The sequence below is a fragment of the Periplaneta americana genome, chromosome 16 (genome assembly GCF_040183065.1).
Source record: "Periplaneta americana isolate PAMFEO1 chromosome 16, P.americana_PAMFEO1_priV1, whole genome shotgun sequence".
NCBI lineage: Eukaryota > Metazoa > Arthropoda > Insecta > Blattodea > Blattidae > Periplaneta > Periplaneta americana.
This window is the reverse complement of record NC_091132.1, coordinates 78,834,590-78,854,739: the sequence shown is the minus strand read 5'-3', so window position 1 is coordinate 78,854,739 and position 20,150 is coordinate 78,834,590. Positions and strand designations below refer to the sequence as shown.

At 34.3% G+C, this 20,150-nt stretch overlaps 1 protein-coding gene across 3 annotated transcripts in view; it reads right to left on the bottom strand.

Annotated features, from left to right (window-relative positions):
• LOC138716517 (synaptotagmin-15-like) overlaps positions 1 to 20,150 on the bottom strand; it is a 313,906-nt gene that overhangs the window by 31,004 nt on the left and 262,752 nt on the right. For all 3 annotated transcript variants that reach the window (XM_069849662.1, XM_069849664.1, XM_069849663.1), the window contains exons 5-7: positions 16,555 to 16,648; positions 14,683 to 14,838; positions 965 to 1,072 (exon numbers count right to left, since the gene is read on the bottom strand). In XM_069849662.1, coding sequence (XP_069705763.1) covers positions 965 to 1,072; positions 14,683 to 14,838; positions 16,555 to 16,648 — 358 coding nt within the window. The remainder of the gene's footprint in view (positions 1 to 964; positions 1,073 to 14,682; positions 14,839 to 16,554; positions 16,649 to 20,150) is intronic.

The window sequence follows — 20,150 nt, the reverse complement described above, 5'->3', positions numbered from 1 at the left end:
AGGAGGTACGATTAAATAGCCAGCCAGTTCCCCTAATTTGATACTTTTTGGGTGACATATTTAAAGCCTCGTTTACGAGACTCCGGCAAAGACCAAGAAACATTTTTACCCAGGATACTTGGAACAGTTGATAACATTCGGGGGTTTTTGGGACAGCAGGCAACGCCAGAATTTTCTTTGATGATGTAATGCATACACTGAATTTGGTGGTGGTTAGTTCCAAGAACTTGCGGTGTAATACAAAATAGCTGTTAAATTCATGTAATCTCTGTCTACTTACATTTTTGCACAAATTACTTATACTCCATTGGTATATAATTCCTGGCATTCACAGAAATTATACTAATTCAGGATTACTTCCTAGATCATGAGTTTCTAATATAAAATTATTATATTTCAAGCCCTCTGTAAACTCCTTCAGAATGAGCACAATCTTTTGAGTCACCCTGTATTCCTAACCTGGAGACCAACATTCCCACTTCTTTCGCAGTGTCCTGATTGAAGGAACTCAAGATAAATTTGATTAAAAGGTCGACGGTAGAACATAACTTTTAGTGCACATTAAGGAAGGAAAGCCAGTTTTGAAGAAACAGTAAGTACAGACACCCCTATGACCACCGCAATCCGCGTCATCTCACCATCAAAGGGAAAGCGAGCAACACAACTAAGTTAGTTTTTTTAGAATTGAATGTGGTAATAATACAGTCTAATATATACAGTCACGAAGCTCAATACGTAGGGAATATGCATCCATAGATAGTTGCTAACCACTAGCATCGCTACTATCGCCTCATTACAGACAATGCGAAATGGTACCGGCACAGTCTATTGTTCCTAGTACCCTCACAACTCAAGCTCCGTGACTGTATATACCAGACTGTGGTAATAATACATGAAATAAGAAAAATTCTCGTAAGCAAATATTCATCATCTATGACGGAAATGGAAGTGAAATTAAACTGACCTTGAGTCTGCGCGCCTCTATGACGGTAACGGACAGTCGGTGCAAATTCTCGTTGTACAGTAGCGACACCAGCACCTCACCCAGGTCGGAAATAGACTCCTGAGCTTCCTGTAACATAAAAAGAGAACGGACAATATATTACCTGTCCAGAGAGATGCTCAATTTGGCCCTCTTACTTGGAATCATGGAGAGATAGCGGAAGTTGTCAACATTACAAATTTCTAGAACTGTTCAACTTTAGAGTTCTATGCTGCCCTAAGTGCTGAACTTTCTCAAAAAATTAAACATGTACATAATGTCTGCGTCCGATTTATTTTCAATATCCGCCGACATGATCATATATCGGAATATTTTCTACGACTCTCCTGGCTCCCCTTGCAAGATAGACGTTTAGTACATTCTCTTTGTCTCCTATATCGAATTATACATGATTCCACACCGAACTACCTTGGCTCCCGGTTTACTCTCCTAGCCTCACATCATAATCGTAATACACGTTCACAGTACAATCTGTTGCTATCAATACCACGTCATTAGACATCTCTGTACTCAAGTTCTTTCTCAATAACTATGGCCTGCTCATGGAATTCGCTGCCGCTGGAAATCAGGGGTAGTCTTAAGTCTTAGTCCTCAGTCGTTTAAAATTAGGTTGTTTAGAAATATTTTAAATGTACAGAATTAGTTTTTTTAGATATAATTTTTATTTATTATTATTACTATTATTATTATTATTATTATTATTATTATTATTATTATTATTATAAACAGTCATTACTCTGTTTTTTCCATCAATACTAATATCTAGGTAATTGCCATTGTCTCAATGTAACCCATGCTGATTATACTAATTGTACTGTTCCTTTAGCTGTGTGATTATTTTCATATGTATTCAATCTTTCGTTTTTATTTTATTTTATTTATTATTATTATTATTATTATTATTATTATAATAAACAGTCATTACTCTGTTTTTTCCATCAATACTAATATCTAGGTAATTGCCATTGTCTCAATGTAACCCATGCTGATTATACTAATTGTACTGTTCCTTTAGTTGTGTGATTATTTTCATATGTATTCAATCTTTCGTTTTTATTTTATTTTATTTATTATTATTATTATTATTATTATTATTATTATTATTATTATTATTATTATTATTATTAACTTAATACTTGTATACCGGTAGGCCTATGTATTTTTCTGTATGTGCTTTGATCCTTGTTGAGTGGAAGAGAAGGCCAGATGGCCTTAACTCTGCCAGAGAAAATAAAAGTATTATTATTTGTCTACCTGATGTTCGACCTATGGATCTTCTCCCCTTGTACGGTTACAGTCTACAAAATTATGTGAATTTCCAGTTTTTATTATACATATCAATCAGTTGTTTTAATATATTTTATCAATTTTTTGCTATTTACCGTATTTCTTCATTACATGGCAATACGTCATGTACCAGATAAATAGTGTTTCTTTATGCGATGTTCCGCTGATGCCAGGCTCTACCCGGCGACCAACTTTGCATCACTGCTGAGCAGAAGATTGAACGAACTCACTGTACTTTCAACTGAAGCTACAGCAGCCTATAATTCACAAAGCCTGATGTAAAAAAGGCATAAGAAAGAAAACTTTATCACTCCAACTTAGAAACTATTTTTCGTTTAACAAATTTTATTCCTTTTCACGGCGTATTATTGAGTGTGGGAAGGAGTCGACTGTGTGTTATTCATGAGGAAATACATTTTATGTATATTCCGTACCATGGATTTCTGGAGCTGAGTCTTATACTACGTATTAACAGAAGGAATATATGGCGTAATTGAAGATGTGTTTAATTGATATCGAGAGGCAAGAGATTGAGCTCCTCACTACATTTACAATCAGATCTTATGCTAACTGGGGAGGTATGACTACATAAATTCTTGTAACAAAGACAGAAGAGCAGGTTTAGCGTGGCTAAGGGCATGGAAGGGTAATAAAATTGTCAACGAAGGAGAGCGCCTTTGTCCACTGTGCTGAGAAAAGAACTCTTGGACACATTTTATTACAGTGTGTCGAATTGGAACATATCCGGAAAAAATATCTGCCACCCTCGATGCTCAGTCAGATTAGGAGTTCGCTTGCATATCTTGACCTCATGGGGAATAGAGAATGGGAGCAAAAGATTGGATTGTTCCTCTTGAAAGCGAGACAGATTAGAACTTCAGCTGTTGAAATTTGTGATGCGAACTGACGAAGGGATACTCAATTATACACTTTTATACCTGTTTTGGTTACGATATATATTATATAATGTGTTTTGTTTGTGCCATTTTTATTTTAATCTGTGTATTCTTTTGGAGAGTGGTTGGATCTAACTATAGGTGAGGGGGGTGAAACCTACAAAGTAGGACTTATTTTAGGTACAAAGCACGAACGGTCAGAAGACTCTTGCATTGGATTTAAAATAAAATTATGATAATGTAACATCTGTACGTGTAATATTACTCAATAAATCCATCTATCTATCTACTACGTATAATAAGTGATCATCGGCTCTTAGTAATAATAATAATAATAATAATAATAATAATTATTATTATTATCATTATTTATACTGCCAGAGTTAAGGCCATAGGGCCTTCTCTTACACACTACCAGGTCACAAAGTATACAAGCAGTTAAAATTTAACAAAAAGTTAAAGAACAGAAATACTAACATATTACAAAAAAAAATAATAATAATAGCATAATAAAATCGACACTAAACAACATGAAAATAATACCATAATAGAAAAAAAAAGAAAGTAAAATACATTGGAATATAGTGAAAGCAACTCATTTAGTACAAATGGTTAATATGGAAAAACATAAGGAAGAATATATTAAAATGGAATGTAATAAAATAATAATAAGAAAGAAAAGAAATACGAAAATTAAATAAAATTCACGATAAAAAGGCTATGATAATAAATTCATTGGCTGATAAAGAGAACAAAAAGGGGAAAGAAAGGAAAAAGAAATATATAGCCTATAGTTTTACAAAACTATGGCAGAGAAAAGGGCTTATAACTGAAAGGAACCTAATTCAAAAAGTGCAATTTTAATTTATTTTTGAAACTAGACAATGTCCGACAGTCTCTGACATGTATAAGTATATATATAAGTTGAGAACATGTGACAAATTATACACATTTTTCCTATAATTGAAGAGTGTGATCCAAAAATTGGCCCAGTCCATTTGGCCATTTTTATGATTTATACATACAGGGCTTTCATTTCACAATTCCCGCCTGAACGCGTTTTGACTTTGAAATTTTACAATAATTTAACTCGACCCTCCAAATAACAAAATATGCCGATACTAGAATAGCTACATTTGAAGCTGTCTGTAGTTATTTTTTGAACTTATTCCCAGTATATGAATTGCGAAAGAAACTGTTTTCAGTTTTGCACTTCAAAGGAGTCTTTGTGAAACATTCCAGTGTTGATATTCATACTGTTAGTAATCCTACAACGCATCTGCATTTCATCAGCCTACATAAATTCGAATAGAGTGCTGTCTTTAGAATTTTCAGAGAGTTTACGTAATACAAAGAGGAACGCTGTTTTGTATTCGCAAGCAGACAAAAAGGGAAGCATAGATACAGAGAATAAAGAATAATAATCTTCATTCCAAGAACCATTGGGATAATAAACACTGAATACAGAGATCAGAGTAAAAATAAATGCAAGTACGGGCGTGTACATAACAGATCACGAAACAAAGCGCTAGGGAAGGTCATAACAATAATCTCTATTATTTCTTTGTTGCTCAGTAGTATCACAAGTGTTGTCTCAGATGGTCGAATTAGTTTGCTATTCTTTGCATTAAATATGACCTACCTGCGTTCAAATAAGACGAGGCTATATATTTTTAAGGACGATAAAGATCATTAGAATGGGTTAGAGGTTAAAATGTCCATTACGTCCGCAAACAGAAATGCCCACTAGCAAAATGTCCACTTACATAAATGTCCACAAAAATTAAATATCCACAAATACAACGTCCACTTATATAAATGTTCACTTATCTTAAATGTATATATATAATTTGAACTGGTAATGGAAATTACGGAAAAACGGTTGAACGGATTTTAATAAATGACCCCTCATTTTGAAGCTTAGAACCCGAAGTTTTTCAGAAAAATAGTAACTTTCAGTAAAGCGTTAGTTTTCCTATATAATTTTCATGTTTTCCAAAATCCATCTTTCGTCAGTTTTGAGAACTATTTGCATCATTTCAGAATAAAACAAAACACACACTAGCCTACAATAAACAATAGGCTATTACACGAAGGCCATGACCTGCAGAATTGCTGACATATTTAGAGCTCAAGGTCAATTGGTTATTAAAAACTTACAGGCTTACTAAAAATAATTCACAGGTCTGATTCTGCGATGTATAATTTTATGAGTACAGCTGAGTATTGGATATTAAAATCTACAAAACGTGAGAAGGTTTGATGACATTACCATTAGAAATTAAATATTATTATAATTAATGCCATGATGCGACTATTTTTCATTAATTATACGTATTAATGCTATATTGATGATATGAAAGTGAAACTTTTGGGGTTATATAAGTATAAGACATTTTTTTAACTTTCGCGTACAATCCATAATGACCTGAATTAGCTATTATTTAGTCCCACATGGAAAACCCACTGATCGTTCTGACATTGTTACTTGCGTTTTCGCATTGAAACTCAAAACCGGAAGGTGGATAGGTTCAAGAAAAAGTATTTGGCATAAAAAATATTCATAGGGAGTATGTGTCACTATTATGGAAGAAAATAACTTTCAAAATGTCTGGTATTTTTCATTGAAAATAAATCTGAAAAATTTTTATTTGAACGTCTAATTTTTGCAAATTTTGGATGTTGGCAGGTCGAGTCAATAATGAATATGACATAAAAAAACAACTGAACATACAAATAGAAATTGAAAATAATACAAATTAGTCTAACATATTAAATGATGCAAAAAATAACACACAAAAAGTAAAAACATATACAACAAATAGACTACAAACACAAAATAGCAGTGTCACTCAGCATCATTGTTATTAACTAAGGGACAATAAGCTGTTCTAGTATCCTGGCACAAAGACAAGAGAAAGGGTTAATCCAACAAAAGGAAATTATTGCCAAAATACTAAAGATAAAAGCTTCGGCATAAATCTAGCAACTTCTCAAAAAAATGGATTTCGTGAGATAAAACATACTTTTCTAATTTACTTTTAAACTGTGAGAGTGTCCGGTAATCCCTGACGTCACTAGGTAACGTATTCCAGAGGCGAGGCAATGATACAGTATAGGAGGATGAGTATAGGGAAGTTCTGTGACGAGGAATAGATAGAAGAGATTGATGCTGATTTCGTGAAGTAGTTAGGAACTGAAAGTGTGAAGACAAGTAATTTGGAGAAAAGTTATGTAAAATTTTGTATAGAAGTGAAAGAGCGTGTATGATTCTTCGTTCCTTTAGACGAACCCATGAGAGCAGCTCAACAGACGGTGTCACATGGTCAAATTTCCGAATATTACAGATGAATCTTATACACACATTATGAACACGTTGCAATCTCTTATTTAAGTTAGAACTTAAGTTTGGTAACAAGGAATCACAGTAATCGAGATGGGATTAGTATTTCTCATTGTTAATGAACAGTTAAAACACAGTTAGTTTCTCTAATAATTTAAAACCTGGGTAGCATTTTATAAGAATTATAAAGTGTCGCTAAACTTTCTAGCAACACTGTACAAAGCACACAAAAAAATTAATTGAATAGTGAAAGATTGAAAATGAAGAGAAAAATTATTTAGAAATATCCCGTGTACTCTGCATTCGCTTTATAATAAATAAACACAAATATTCTGAGCTTCGAACTACAAACCACTTATTGAGAAGTTGTTAGCTGAGCTACGATTGAGTATTAATAGCAGAGATACATACTGTATATTCGGAAAACATCTTCAGAACTAAATATTTTGTTCATGAAAAGCTGTTCTTTACTCACCATACATTACTATGATTCCCTCATAATTCCTCAGAATATTGTATGAAATTAAACATTATAAAATAACGACATTGTATTTGTTATAAAACTGTTCCACACAGCGATGGTAAATTCCCTGCTAATATCTTAATGCTGTTAGCTTGGCGTCAAACAGTTGAAAGGCGCGAGAAGAGATCGTGCTGCCCTCATCAATCAACGCGTTAGCTGCTTTGTTGGCACGTCAACTTTAACGCTGAAGTTACTCTCAGCTGATCCCTGCGACCGGGGCAGTGCAAATACATTACCCACACTCGGAAAACAAAACAAGGATCAAACGACTAGTATTTGTTTGCGGCTGTTTCTCATTATTCTTTACAAAGTTTCAAACCCTTCTTCTTGCGTGCAGCGATCGAAATTATATAATGGAGATGTGACTTCGAAATTCTGTTCGTCTTACATTTTTGTATTTAAGTAACAACTTGCGGTAAAATATATACTTCAACAAATTTTAAATTATAATTTCTAACGATACACTATTTTCGAAAAGTAGTAATAACATATTTGGAAATTTGTCCTTTGAAGAGGTGGAAAAATTTAAATATCTTGGAGCAACAGCAACAAATATAAATAACAATTGGAAGGATCTTAAACGCAGAATAAATATTGAAAATGTCTGTCATTATTCGGTTGAGAAGTTTTTGTCATCCAATCTGCTCTCAAAAAGCTGAAAGTTAGAATTTATAAAACAGCTATATTACCGGTTGTTCTGTATGGTTGTGAAACTCGGACTCTCACTTTGAGTGAGGAACAGAGGTTAAGGGTATTTGAGAATAAGGTTCTTAGGAAAATATTTGGGGCTAAGAGGGATGAAGTTACAGTAGAATGGAGAAAGTTACACAACGCAGAAATGCACGCATTGTATTCTCCATCTGACATAATTAGGAACATTAAATCCAGACGTTTGAGTTGGGCAGGGTATGTAGCACATATGGGAAAATCCAGAAATGCATATAGAGTATTAGTTGGGAAGTCGGAGGGGAAAAGACCTTTGAGGAGGCCGAGACGTAGATGGGAGGATAATATTGAAATGGATTTGAGAGAAGTAGGATATGCCTGTAGAGACTGGATTAATCTTGCTGAGGATAGGGGCCAATGGCGGGCTTATGTGAAGACGGCAATGAACTCCCGGGTTCCTTAAAAGCCGTAAATAAGTACCAAAATATTTTCTCTAACCATTAGTACAAATACATACCGAAAATAATACGTATTTAATAAAGAATTTTTATAGAGCATTGCATTCAGTAGAAGAATTTAGGAATATTGCGGAACGATTTTTTTCTCTCAGAAACTGACATTAGTAATTCTTTACTAGTATCTCTTTTCTACAGAGAAGCTACTCAGAACCGATGAGATAAGAACGTGGAATTAATGAAATAATTATATTATAATGAAAAACTTAGGGACAATTAATTAATATAGGGATAACGAGCTGGACTCCAGATATGAAGCTGTACTTGTGCTGATTACCTTGTTTGAGTTTATTACGACTTTTTCCCCAACTGTATAGAACATTAGGTATCTCGTGAAGCCTATTTGCACGTGAGGGAAAAAATAAAGTGAACTTTGAAGCTTCCCTCCCTAGCTATAATCTTTTCGCTGTAAGAAAAATCCTAATATAAACAATGGCACGTGACTGAAGTGAGGCTTCATTGGCCGCTGTTTGGCGCCATAGATTCTCAGTACGTGTTCCCACCAACTGTTGTACATTCTGTTTCATGTTAAACATTTCCCGTTACTCGTCAAGTAGACCTAACCTCACTACTATGTGTTCATTTGCTTAGGAAACATTTACTTTATAATTACTGTAATTAAAACTCACATAACTTATTATATACATTTAACACTATATGTTTTTCTCCGCTTTTGAAAGGGTTTCTACTCTTATGTTTAATAACCACACACACCAAGGATGCAGAAGCCATACTTCAGTACCACGTGCTTACGAGAACAACTACGAGCTCGAGTGACGTCAGCTTGTTACAAGAACAGACTACTTCGGTATTACTGTTTGTATTCATCCGCGTTCATAGTACATAACAAAATATAAAAGTAGCTTTTCTTTTACATATCGTTTTACATATGAGTGAAGTTATATGTTTCACTGTATTTAAGAACTAGAATTCATTTTTTTTATTTTCAAATAATACAGGATGATAGTTTCCAAATACGGACTATATTTTCCTGCGTCGTGTGATTGTTTCGACAGCGAGCCAATCACGGGTATGACAGCAACGTGCTTATGTTTACATTAGGATTTTTCTTACGGCGAGTAGCTAGCTCACTTACTCCCACCATAAGGTTCTTAATATGTGCCACGGCGCACGCATTCGTTTGGTTTCATGAGATAACGAATGGACTATACGAATTCTCTAACCTCTTTTGTGAAAATATCAGCGCTTTATCAACAATTTCACAGACACTAGATAACCTAACATTAGATACGCTTGAAGATTTAATCTTCGTTTATAGCTTTGAAGACATTAGTTTGAAATTACCTTCAAGCATTTCTATAATTTATGGAAGATATTAATTGTTGGCCTATTTGCTGTACATAATCGGTAAAAAATCAGAAATATATGTATGTATAGTTCGAGCATTCATTTAATACCCAGGTGGTGTCGAAGATGGCGCTTTCCTTTGAAGAGATTAAATAATTGTTTGTTTATTGATTAGGTCTTCTCAGATGCCGCTCCAGTCACAAGAAGCGGTAACATATATCTACCAATGATGCGTTAGCAACTGTAATTGACGTTCTCATATCTACTCCGTGTGGGGTAGAAACCAATGTTGTCGTATCTGGAGTGCATTGATGATGACAAAACAGTTTAGTAATTTTAGTTTCAATTTTAATTAAGAATAATCTTGTATCTTACGGTGAGAAGGTGCTGCCTATCTCGACAATGTTCCTTTCATGAAGTTTGGGTGCAATTTACTAAAAATCTGTTACAGATAGTATCTGAACAAGAATTTCAGTAAAAGTTTTTACAGTCTTTATTTTTAACTACCACTACCACTATCACTACCACCATCACCACCACCACTACCACTACCACTACTACTACTAACTGAAGAGTGTTATCAAGTATTGAGATATAATTTTTTTAATACAAAAATGAAAAACCAAGAAAAAATTATTCCGGTGCATTCCTTTTAAAAACTGTTCAACCAAAATAAATGAACATTTTTGTGTGCACTAAGCAGACCCGAAAGAATGAAAATAGGAATGCATTTTGCTGTGATATTCTTGGAAATATTTAAACATATATATTGATATTAAATTTTAGCCAAAAAATGTGAATTAAAAAAAAAAAACTTATATCTCAATACCTGTTAACATGTTTCAATTTCTAGTAGGTACTATTAAAGATTAAGGAAGTAAAAATATTCCCTGAAAATCTTGCTTAGATATTCGTAGCAGTTTATGAGCAACGTGCACTCAAATTTCATAAAATTAACATTATCAAGATAGGCAGTATATTCTTACCTTAAAATTTATTCACTGTGGATGGTGTTGGTAGAATTCAGTATATTGATGTCGGTATAAAATAATTATTGTAACTAGGAATAATCTTGGTAAGAAAATGTGACAACACTGCTCGACATTACAAGTACTGATGAGTGTAAAAAAGATATATCCAACACAAAACCTTCCGCCACACCTTGACGCTCGGGGAGGGGGGGAAGGGAAAAGAGAGAGTGATATAAATGTATACATGCATATAAGCATGTACAGTACAGTCAAAAAAAAGTTTTGTCGCACAGATATTTTGTGTAAGTCCGAGAAAGGAGGTAGTGCGCATGATCAGAGGACGAGCAACCTGGTTCACAATAGGAGGACTAGTTGTCTCCTTTGCCTTCTTTCTGGGACTTATGAAATATCTGTGTGACAAACCTTTTTTTCTAAGACTGTAATATCTATGTATTCGATTTACGTTTGCAAGCATTGTATCTACCGGCTATATTTAGCACTTGTACAGTGAATTATACGTTTTAATAACAATGGAAAATGGGAGATACTTTTTAATGGGCCGCAGAGGTTGGTTACAAGCCGTAATATCAATTTTAATTACGATAGAAAAGTTACTGAGAACAATTATAACTCACGTTTGCACTCCCAGCGAAATAAAACTTAAAAGTTTAATGAACTGAACTGCAAACCGGGATAATTAGTACTTTTCAGTGTAATGGAAATGAAGCCAATAATTCGCGGCTTTCTTGTGGTTTGCTGTAATTTTGAAGAGATTTTTATAAAAAATAATTGAAATCCGGTGATTTTTACAATACCAAACTTCCTCCAATATTTTGATGTAATTACGTGTAACTATTCCGATTAAAACTTCAATCCATAAAAAGAATCAAAATAACAAAGATTGCTGAGAACCATTTTTATGTGTGTATGAATGGTGATACTGATGACGGTGGTGGTGGTGGTGGTAACAACAACAATAATAATAATAATAATAATAATAATAATAATAATAATAATAATAATAATAATAATAATAAGTTCATAAGGTTTATTAGAATATTTTGTGACTGAACAAATTTCATTTCTGGTATAAATTGGTAACCCTCCTACCTGCAGATCAAGAGGATCCATTAATAATTCCGGAGAAAAGTTAACGTTTATTTTTGGATGCCTATTGCTGGTCTATATTTCTCGCAGACTCAAAGGTTTGATTAATTTATTATCATCTTTCTCATTATATGGAGTAAAAAGTAAACCTTTAGTTATGCTACAAAAATATATCATAAAAAATCGTGGAAATACACGTTTCCAGTACCACTAATGAAAAGTGTTATATTTGACGTGCCGGCAGTATGTGTTCAGCGATTTTCCCTATTAGGCAGATTTTGCTGATATCCAGTATGTACAAGACAATTTAACCGGAAATGATGAACATGACAATCATTTTACCAAAATTTATTTACTCTTTATTTAAAACCAATAACAGTAGATACCGATTCCGTCGAAATCGGGTGTAAAAATTTTCTCTTTAATTTTCCTTCTCATAAAAAATCCAGAGATTAATTAAAATATACAGTAGATATTTCCAAAAAAATATTAGTGTTAGAGTACCGGTACTTAATTTTCATTTATATTATTATGTATCCAATATAAATTTTTTTGAAAAGAATTCTGGGTCGTGGATATGTGTATCGTAATTGCTTTGTTTAATTAATACAGTTTTAACCGTTTCGAGAAATAAATATACTTACATTTTCTCTAAAGTAATTTATACTGTACCTATTATATCTCGTCCGTCGCTTTAACTCTGTGGGTAGCGCATGCGTTTCGCAACCAAGTGCCCGTGTTCGATTCCAAGCGTGGGAGGAGATTTACCTCCATACAACGGGACTGCGTATTTGTCACTAAGGCCACAATGTGTGAGAGTCTAATGTTGTTTCAGAGATTATCCTCCCCTACAATGCATTGGTTTGAACTTTAGTATAGAGGTCGGAGGTACATATAAGAGAGAGACAGATAGAAAGGGTGGGAGGGAGAGAGAGAGGGGGTGAGAGAGAGGGGGGAGAGAGAGGACTTGAAGTATTCAGAGCTATAGTGGGCCAAGCGCCATTATAAAAACGGAGAAAACAAGAGTTAAAATTAAGTGATTACCGTAATTTAACGAAACATATAGCAAGTAAGCTAAAGAATGCACATTAAAATTAAATGATATGTCAATCTTTATTAAATCATGGTATTTACTTAACTTTAACTCTTGCTTTCACCGTTTTTAATAAATGGCACTTGGCCCGCTATGGCTCTGAACCCTTTAATTATACATCCAATTGAACATTTCTTCCGATAAAACTTTCAACAATATAAAAATGTAAAGCAAATGTACGAGTACAGGAATTAAAAAAATTACGTAATCTTATATGTCGCTAAGTAGAGCGAAACGAAATGAACAAATGAAAAAGAAGAATAATATTAAATATCGGACAGAAATATTGCGTCTTTTTTCTTAACACTGGCTCTTCTTCTTTCCCTTTCCATTCCTCTTTCCCCGTTAGAAATAATTTAGAAGGCATAATATACTAGTATAGACGTACATGAATTAGGGAAGCAATAGCAAAGTAGAAATGAAGTGTAAATAATAACACGTAGTACCAACGTTATCTCTGACAATATTGCGAGAAGATTTGCGCAGTTCGTGATATTTATTGAAAGTATTCGCACAGCTAAATTGAAATGTTTCTTGCATTATTATTATTATTATTATTATTATTATTATTATTATTATTATTATTATTATATATTTCAAATAAGTACCCAGTTTCGTGAAGTCACCGTCATAGGTTCGAAATATATATTTTTTGTTATTGTAGTAGCCAAGGACCAATGTCACACGCCATCACAGTTTCCACGTGTAATCGTGTTGTGTTCAAGTGAAAATAACCCAAAAAAATGGCTTATGTTAATTTGTTTGAAAACTTTCGATAACTTTCATTGGAATAGTACCGTTCAAAGTACTATACATAAACGAGTTTTATAGTTAATTGAGAGAAGGAAAGGATCGTAGAATGAGATGAATTATTACACTGGACGACAAATTTAAACTTTGTTTCTGTTCTTTAGATAAAATTATGTAAGTTTTAACTAAATGAGAGGTGCTGAGTTCATTTCTGAAAACCAAAATTTTCTAACACATACCATTATTATGGTACACGCAGTTCACTTATTTAAACAGATTTGTTACACTAGCACATTAAGCAAACTTTGTTTGGCCAAAATTCACAAATTAAAATATCTTTTTTGATCTTATACGTTTGGAGACAGCATCTGCAATCTCTCTGATGAGTGACCAGCAATATTCAGCCAGCAAACTGACATTCCACCTTCCACTGAAGCGCTTTTCGAAAATAGATATTTCTTGATGAAACCTCTCCCCGTGTTCATCGCTTACAGCACCAAGGGGTTTTTTTTTTTTGGAAAGATGTCCAGGTGGCTGTCAGGAAAGTGTACTTTCAGTGTTGTATCCCATAAGGTGAAAGTAGTGCAACATTTCACTAACATTAATTAACTTTTTATTTTAGAGAAACAGTAAGTACTGGACAAAAAAGTAACTGAAGATTCGTTTTTGCGACCACGAAATACATCGAATACACATATTTTTATAAAAAGGGCAAATTTCATGTTGTACAGTGTTATTTATCTTCACATAAATACAAGACAGGTATAAGATAAAATAGTTGAAAAGAGGTGGCATAAAAAAAAACAAAAAAAAAATAAATAAATTAGAGACTTCTTTCCCTCGGTAGAGCAAAGGAATACCATTTGGAATAGTTCGAATGATAACTAGACACTGAGTATTCAATCTTTCCCTTGTTGAAAGACAGACGGAGTGTCGTACTGATCTCATTACCCAGAAAAAGCATCGGAGCTCCACCTTCCTGCCTCCTATACTTCTGAGTGAATTATAAAATTAGAACTGCAATGTAAAATTAGGATGTGGTGGAAAAGAAACAGTACTTCGACTACAACGAATTTAACACTTATGGGTTGTTTAAATCTCACACAGATATGAAAATGGTAGAAATGACGAGCAGATATTAACGAAATTAAAATCAGAATTGCACATGAAGTGGTAATAATTGTGTTGATATTTGAAAAGTAGCGTGGTACAGTGCTTACCTTTTCGAGATCCATCTTGTAGAGAGTCTGTTCGCTCTCCGCTGGCAGATCCCGCAGTGGGAACGTAACATAGCCAATCACAGACCGACGCTTGGTGCGGCCCGCGTCCACCACACTGAGCTTGAGGATGTGGTCCGCCAACTCCTTGGACGGAACCTGTGGGCATAGATGAGGAGCACACCCACACTTTACTCAAATATTTTCATATCAACTTCAATAATTTCTGTTACAACATTCTGGTAGGGTAGTGTTGGTCAAATGAATTCTGCAAATCACTTAAATTATTTTCAAGATAAAATGTTTCAAAATTTAGAAGTGTAATCATGTAACGTAATAAAATATAGGCTACGACTTATGAAGAAATCCATGGTCTATCGGAAACAGGAAGCTGTCGGCTGGTTGATATATTAGCCTTTAACAACACAACAGGCTATATAATAGATCCTACTATCCGCTTCGAATTGAATACAACTCAACGGAAAGATGTCAACAATGAGAAGAATCAAATTTATGGTTAAACTATCCCTTATTATTTACATATGTATAAGTTACAAACAATTGAAATTATTGGGTTATTAGTGGGTGCTAGAGGCACGATTACAACAAAATTTATTAATTTCTATAAAGAGTTCAATCTTGAATCTTCTTTGGCCAAGACTGTTTCTATGATAGCTCTAAAATATTCAATCTATCTTTTGAGAAATCACATATATAGTAAATTAATAACATACTACTACTACTACTACTACTACTACTACTACTACTACTACTACTACTACTACTACTACTACTACTACTAATACTACTACTACTACTACTACTAATAATAATAATAATAATAATAATAATAATAATAATAATAATAATAATAATAATAATAATAATAATAATAATAATTCTATTTCTCACGGAAACATTTTCATAAAATTGTACGCATTCACTAATACTTGTATATTTGGTATAGTTTGTCCTTCAGGGCAACCCCTATTTTAGGGGAAGTTTGTTTACTACTATATGCTTAGTAGTCCGAAGACTGGTTCAACGAAAATAGATCCTCAATCTCGAAATCTATGAATAGTTTTGGACACTTGAAATTTAAATTTATCTCCAAGGGTTTAGGAGTTAACGATTCTTCTTCTTCTCTCCTGAAAATTTTGCTTTAATGGACATAATATGGTTTGAAAAGTACCTCCTCAGATGTAAATTTAAGAATGATTTTAAATGACCGTCCTTTGTTATGTCAATATGGAATTCTTTTGTATCTGAATTTCAGTAATTTTTCACCACAATCTAGTACATACAGTCACGAAGCTCAATACGTAGTAAATATGCATTGATAGATAGTTGCTGACCACTAGGATCGCTAATATCGCCTCATTACAGACAATTCGAAATAGTAGTACCGGCACAGTCTATTGTTCCTAGCACCCTCACAACTCAAGCTTCGTGACTGTATATACTAGACTGTGCTTTCACCGTAAGTATTAAAGTTTCTCTCCTTTGTTGAAATAAATCCTTACCGTACTACATTAATTTTTAAATACAGTCATTTGAACAAGTGTTACTCTCATTGGAAAAAAATGCTTATTAATTTACTTATTGTACAATGAATGCACGAATTTCTTATATCTCCATTTCAGCTAAATCGACGACGTTGCCCATTCTGCGTATTTCAGACAAGTGCGTTTGAATGATTCCTAAAAACGAGAACTTCTCGTGTAAATTATGAAAGCTTTAACATAAAGAAGAAACGTTCTCTATATTATACAGATTTCTACATGATGGCTGTGAAGTATAAAATTTTAAGGAACCAGCCATGAGTAGCATTAAAATTCTAACAAGCAAATGCTTATAAAATGAAACTGATCATACCTGAAACACGAAGGTCTCATCGAAGTACGGGTTACAGGTTTTCTTTTTCTGCTTGGACTGCAAATAGCGCCTTTCGTCTGGTATTAGATGTAGCCTGCAAGGAGAAAGAGCGATTGAAAAGCATATTCTCTGTACGTTACAGCAGAGGGTAGTATTTACATATCATAGGACTGTCTCAACAACTGGAATGACCGCACACTTGAGCAAACAATAGGCACGAGGGATTATGTTTCTGACAATCTGAATCACTATTTAAGAACCATTTATTCCCAGTGTTTATTACAGAAACTCTTATCTAGGGAGATGAATCAAAATGCATGGTTGCGGGCGTATTAGGGGAAGGTCTCCCAGTACCGGATGCTTAAGCCTTTTTAATAAAAGATAAATTGAGCTGTGACGCCAATTTCGCACTGAAATAAGGATGGAAATTTGCTGTGAAAGTGGTGGTTGGTAGAGAGATGGGATCGTAAGCCTTACTGTAAACTTTTGGCTGGTAAATAGCGAGTTTTCGGAAGATCGAGTATCAGTGACAGGTTAGGTTTGGTTAGTTGAGGTATTGCATATACGCATTTTGGTCGGTAGATGGTAAAAATAGATATCCGCCTTCCTTTTGTGAAGCAATTGTAAAGAATTGCCGAAGTTTTCTGTGAAAACATCACTCGAGTTATAAAATTAATGGGATGGTAAGAGGTAGAAGAAAAAAAACTCTAATGGAAAGATCTTACTCATCGGCATCAATCTCGTACGTCTAAGCCATCATGAATCGTATTCGTAAAAGGATAGCATAGTAATCAAAATTACGGAAATTTAGCAAATTACATGCGAACGTGTGAAAGTTTAGAGCCCATATTCCTTTAAGTAAACCGATTGTAGTATTGGAATACGAAGAAAAGAACATGCTCGATACATTAGGTTATATCAGCCGGACAAGTCTGAAATAGTTGACCACTACATCAACCGAGAACACAGAATTTTCCTTGATGAAACCAGAATACTAGCTAGACCGTCGGGATCTTGGGAAGGCTTAATTAGAGACACCATAAAAATTTATTATTTATGTCTCAAAACGTTTAATCGAGACAGTGGGTTCATGTCGAACAAGATATGGAGACCGATTGTATTATTTCCTTAAAACACAGGGAAGGAGAAAATGATACGTACCCCAAACAATTACATAGGCCTAGATTTAATAATTCAATATATTTAATCATTTGATATGTACTTACGTACACCGTTACTTCTTTGATATCATTTTATCTTCACCATCGTTACTAAGTCCTTTCATCAGCCATATTGGTTTTCACGGCAGCTTACATTACCGATTGCGTCATAGGTACACTGGCGTTCAAAGATAACATTCTGACGTATGATTTTGTGATCGTGTAAGCGAACTTTCCAACCACGGGATAAGTCAGAACCAGAGATACAATAAATTGACTAATTTTGAAATAGTTCCGCGAGTTCTCAATAGGTGGGGCGGTTAAAAAAAGTGTCAGGGTAAATAATTATGTAGATTAAACATAAATTATTCTCATAATTGACAATATCAGCGGTTTCCAGCCAAACCCAGTGTTGTTTCACAATCAGTAGAGTTGTGTGAAAAATTGAATTCAATAATGCGGGTATATTTATGTAAGATTGGTAACAATGACTATTATCTTCACCATCTATTCATAGAAGTAATGACTAAGGAAGTCACACTTACACCCACAAATTATGGACTATCGATTAGTAGAGTTAGAGATTTTGAAGTTCAGTGTACTGCTACGTCGACCATGTAATTACATATTTTCTGAGACTTAATGACAGGTTTTTTTTCTCTATGCAAATAATAATATTATTTAATTTTGTTAATACCGAATAAATTATATTAACAGTTCTCTATTACATACATGTGTATAACTCGACCGAGGCGAGTGGAGCGGCGGGCGTAATGTGAACTATCGCGATGCAGTATTACGAACACAGGAGCAGTAGCGCCACGACTCCGGGCTGCAGGACTCCACTGACATAAGTGCTCATGTTATTCGGGTGTCTCATTTGACTCTAGCAATTAGTGGTCTTACACTATGCACAGACGTTTAAAGATATCTGACCTCCAATTTTCTGATCGTGTAAGCGAACTTTCTAACCATGGGAAAAGTCAGAACCAAAGATATAACAAATTGACAAGCTTTGAAATAGTTCCGCTAGTTCTCAATAGGTGACCCTATTATTGGGACAGAACCAAAGATATAACAATATTTTGTGGCACTTTATATGCCTGTTTAAATAAGCTCCAGGTCTCTTATGGACCCTTGCCTTTCGCAGTCATATGGAGAAATAGGATTGATGTGACACTGACGTTTTCATCTTCCTTTTACCTTCATCAATGATGGAGATAGGTGAGCTGAGTGTAGCAAGTGGAGGGTGATCACTGAGTTAATTCGTGCATGAGAGGGTTGATGTGAGAATGTAGCTTTTCCAGATAATTTTTCCGTAACGTTCGAACGTAGTCACTAAATAAACTGATGTTGAGGTCACTGTACAATTGGGTATTTCGGATGTGGTAATCTGCTCCAGTGATAGTTCTGCATACTGCACGTTGGATACCGTCGAGTCTTCGAAGATGGCGGTGGTGGGCGTGAGACCATGCTTCACATGCATACATCATGAGTGATCTGATGACGGATATGTATAGTTGTAATTTGGTTTTTGTTGGTATTGAGCTCTTGAAGATGGGATATAGGAACATGAATCGTTGAAAAGCTATAATTCTCACGGAATGAATATGGTGTCTGAACGTTGGTCTCTTGTCAAGGAGGACTCCAAGATATTTTGCTGATGAACTAAAGATATAACAAATTGACAAGATTTGAAATAGTTCTGCTAGTTCTCGAGAGGTGACCCTATTATTGGGACAGAACCAAAGATAATAACAAATTGACAAGATTTGAAATAGTTCCGCTAGTTATCGATAGGTGACCCTATTATTGGGACGAGTAAAAAGTATTTTGGAGAATGTTGATGTAGAATATATATATATATATATATATATATATATATATATATTATTCTCACTAATTGACAGTATCACCGGTTTCCGATGTGTTTTCACAATCATCAGAGAGGGATGGAATTTTGAATTTTGTAATGCGGGTATATTTATGTACTATTGGCGACACTGACTGTTATATTCTCCATCTATTCATAGAAGTAAATACTAAAGAAGCGCCACTTACACGAACAAGTTATCGAACACTATCGATTAGTGGAGTCGGATATCTTTAAATGTCAGTATACACTGACGTTCAAACACAGTCTAGTATGTACAGTCGCGAAGCTCAATACGTAGTAAATATGCAAACATTAGGTAGTTGCTCACCACCAGGATCGCTAATATCGCCTCATTACAGGCAATGCAAAATAGTACCGTCACAGTCTATTGTTTCTAGCACCCTCAAAACTCAAGCTTCGTGACTGTACTGTATATAGTATACTGTGGTTCAAAGGTATCAGCCTTACGATTCTCTGATCGTGTAAGCGAACTTTCTAACCACTGGAAAGTCAGAACCAAAGATATAACAAATTGATAAACTTTGAAACAGTTCCGTTAG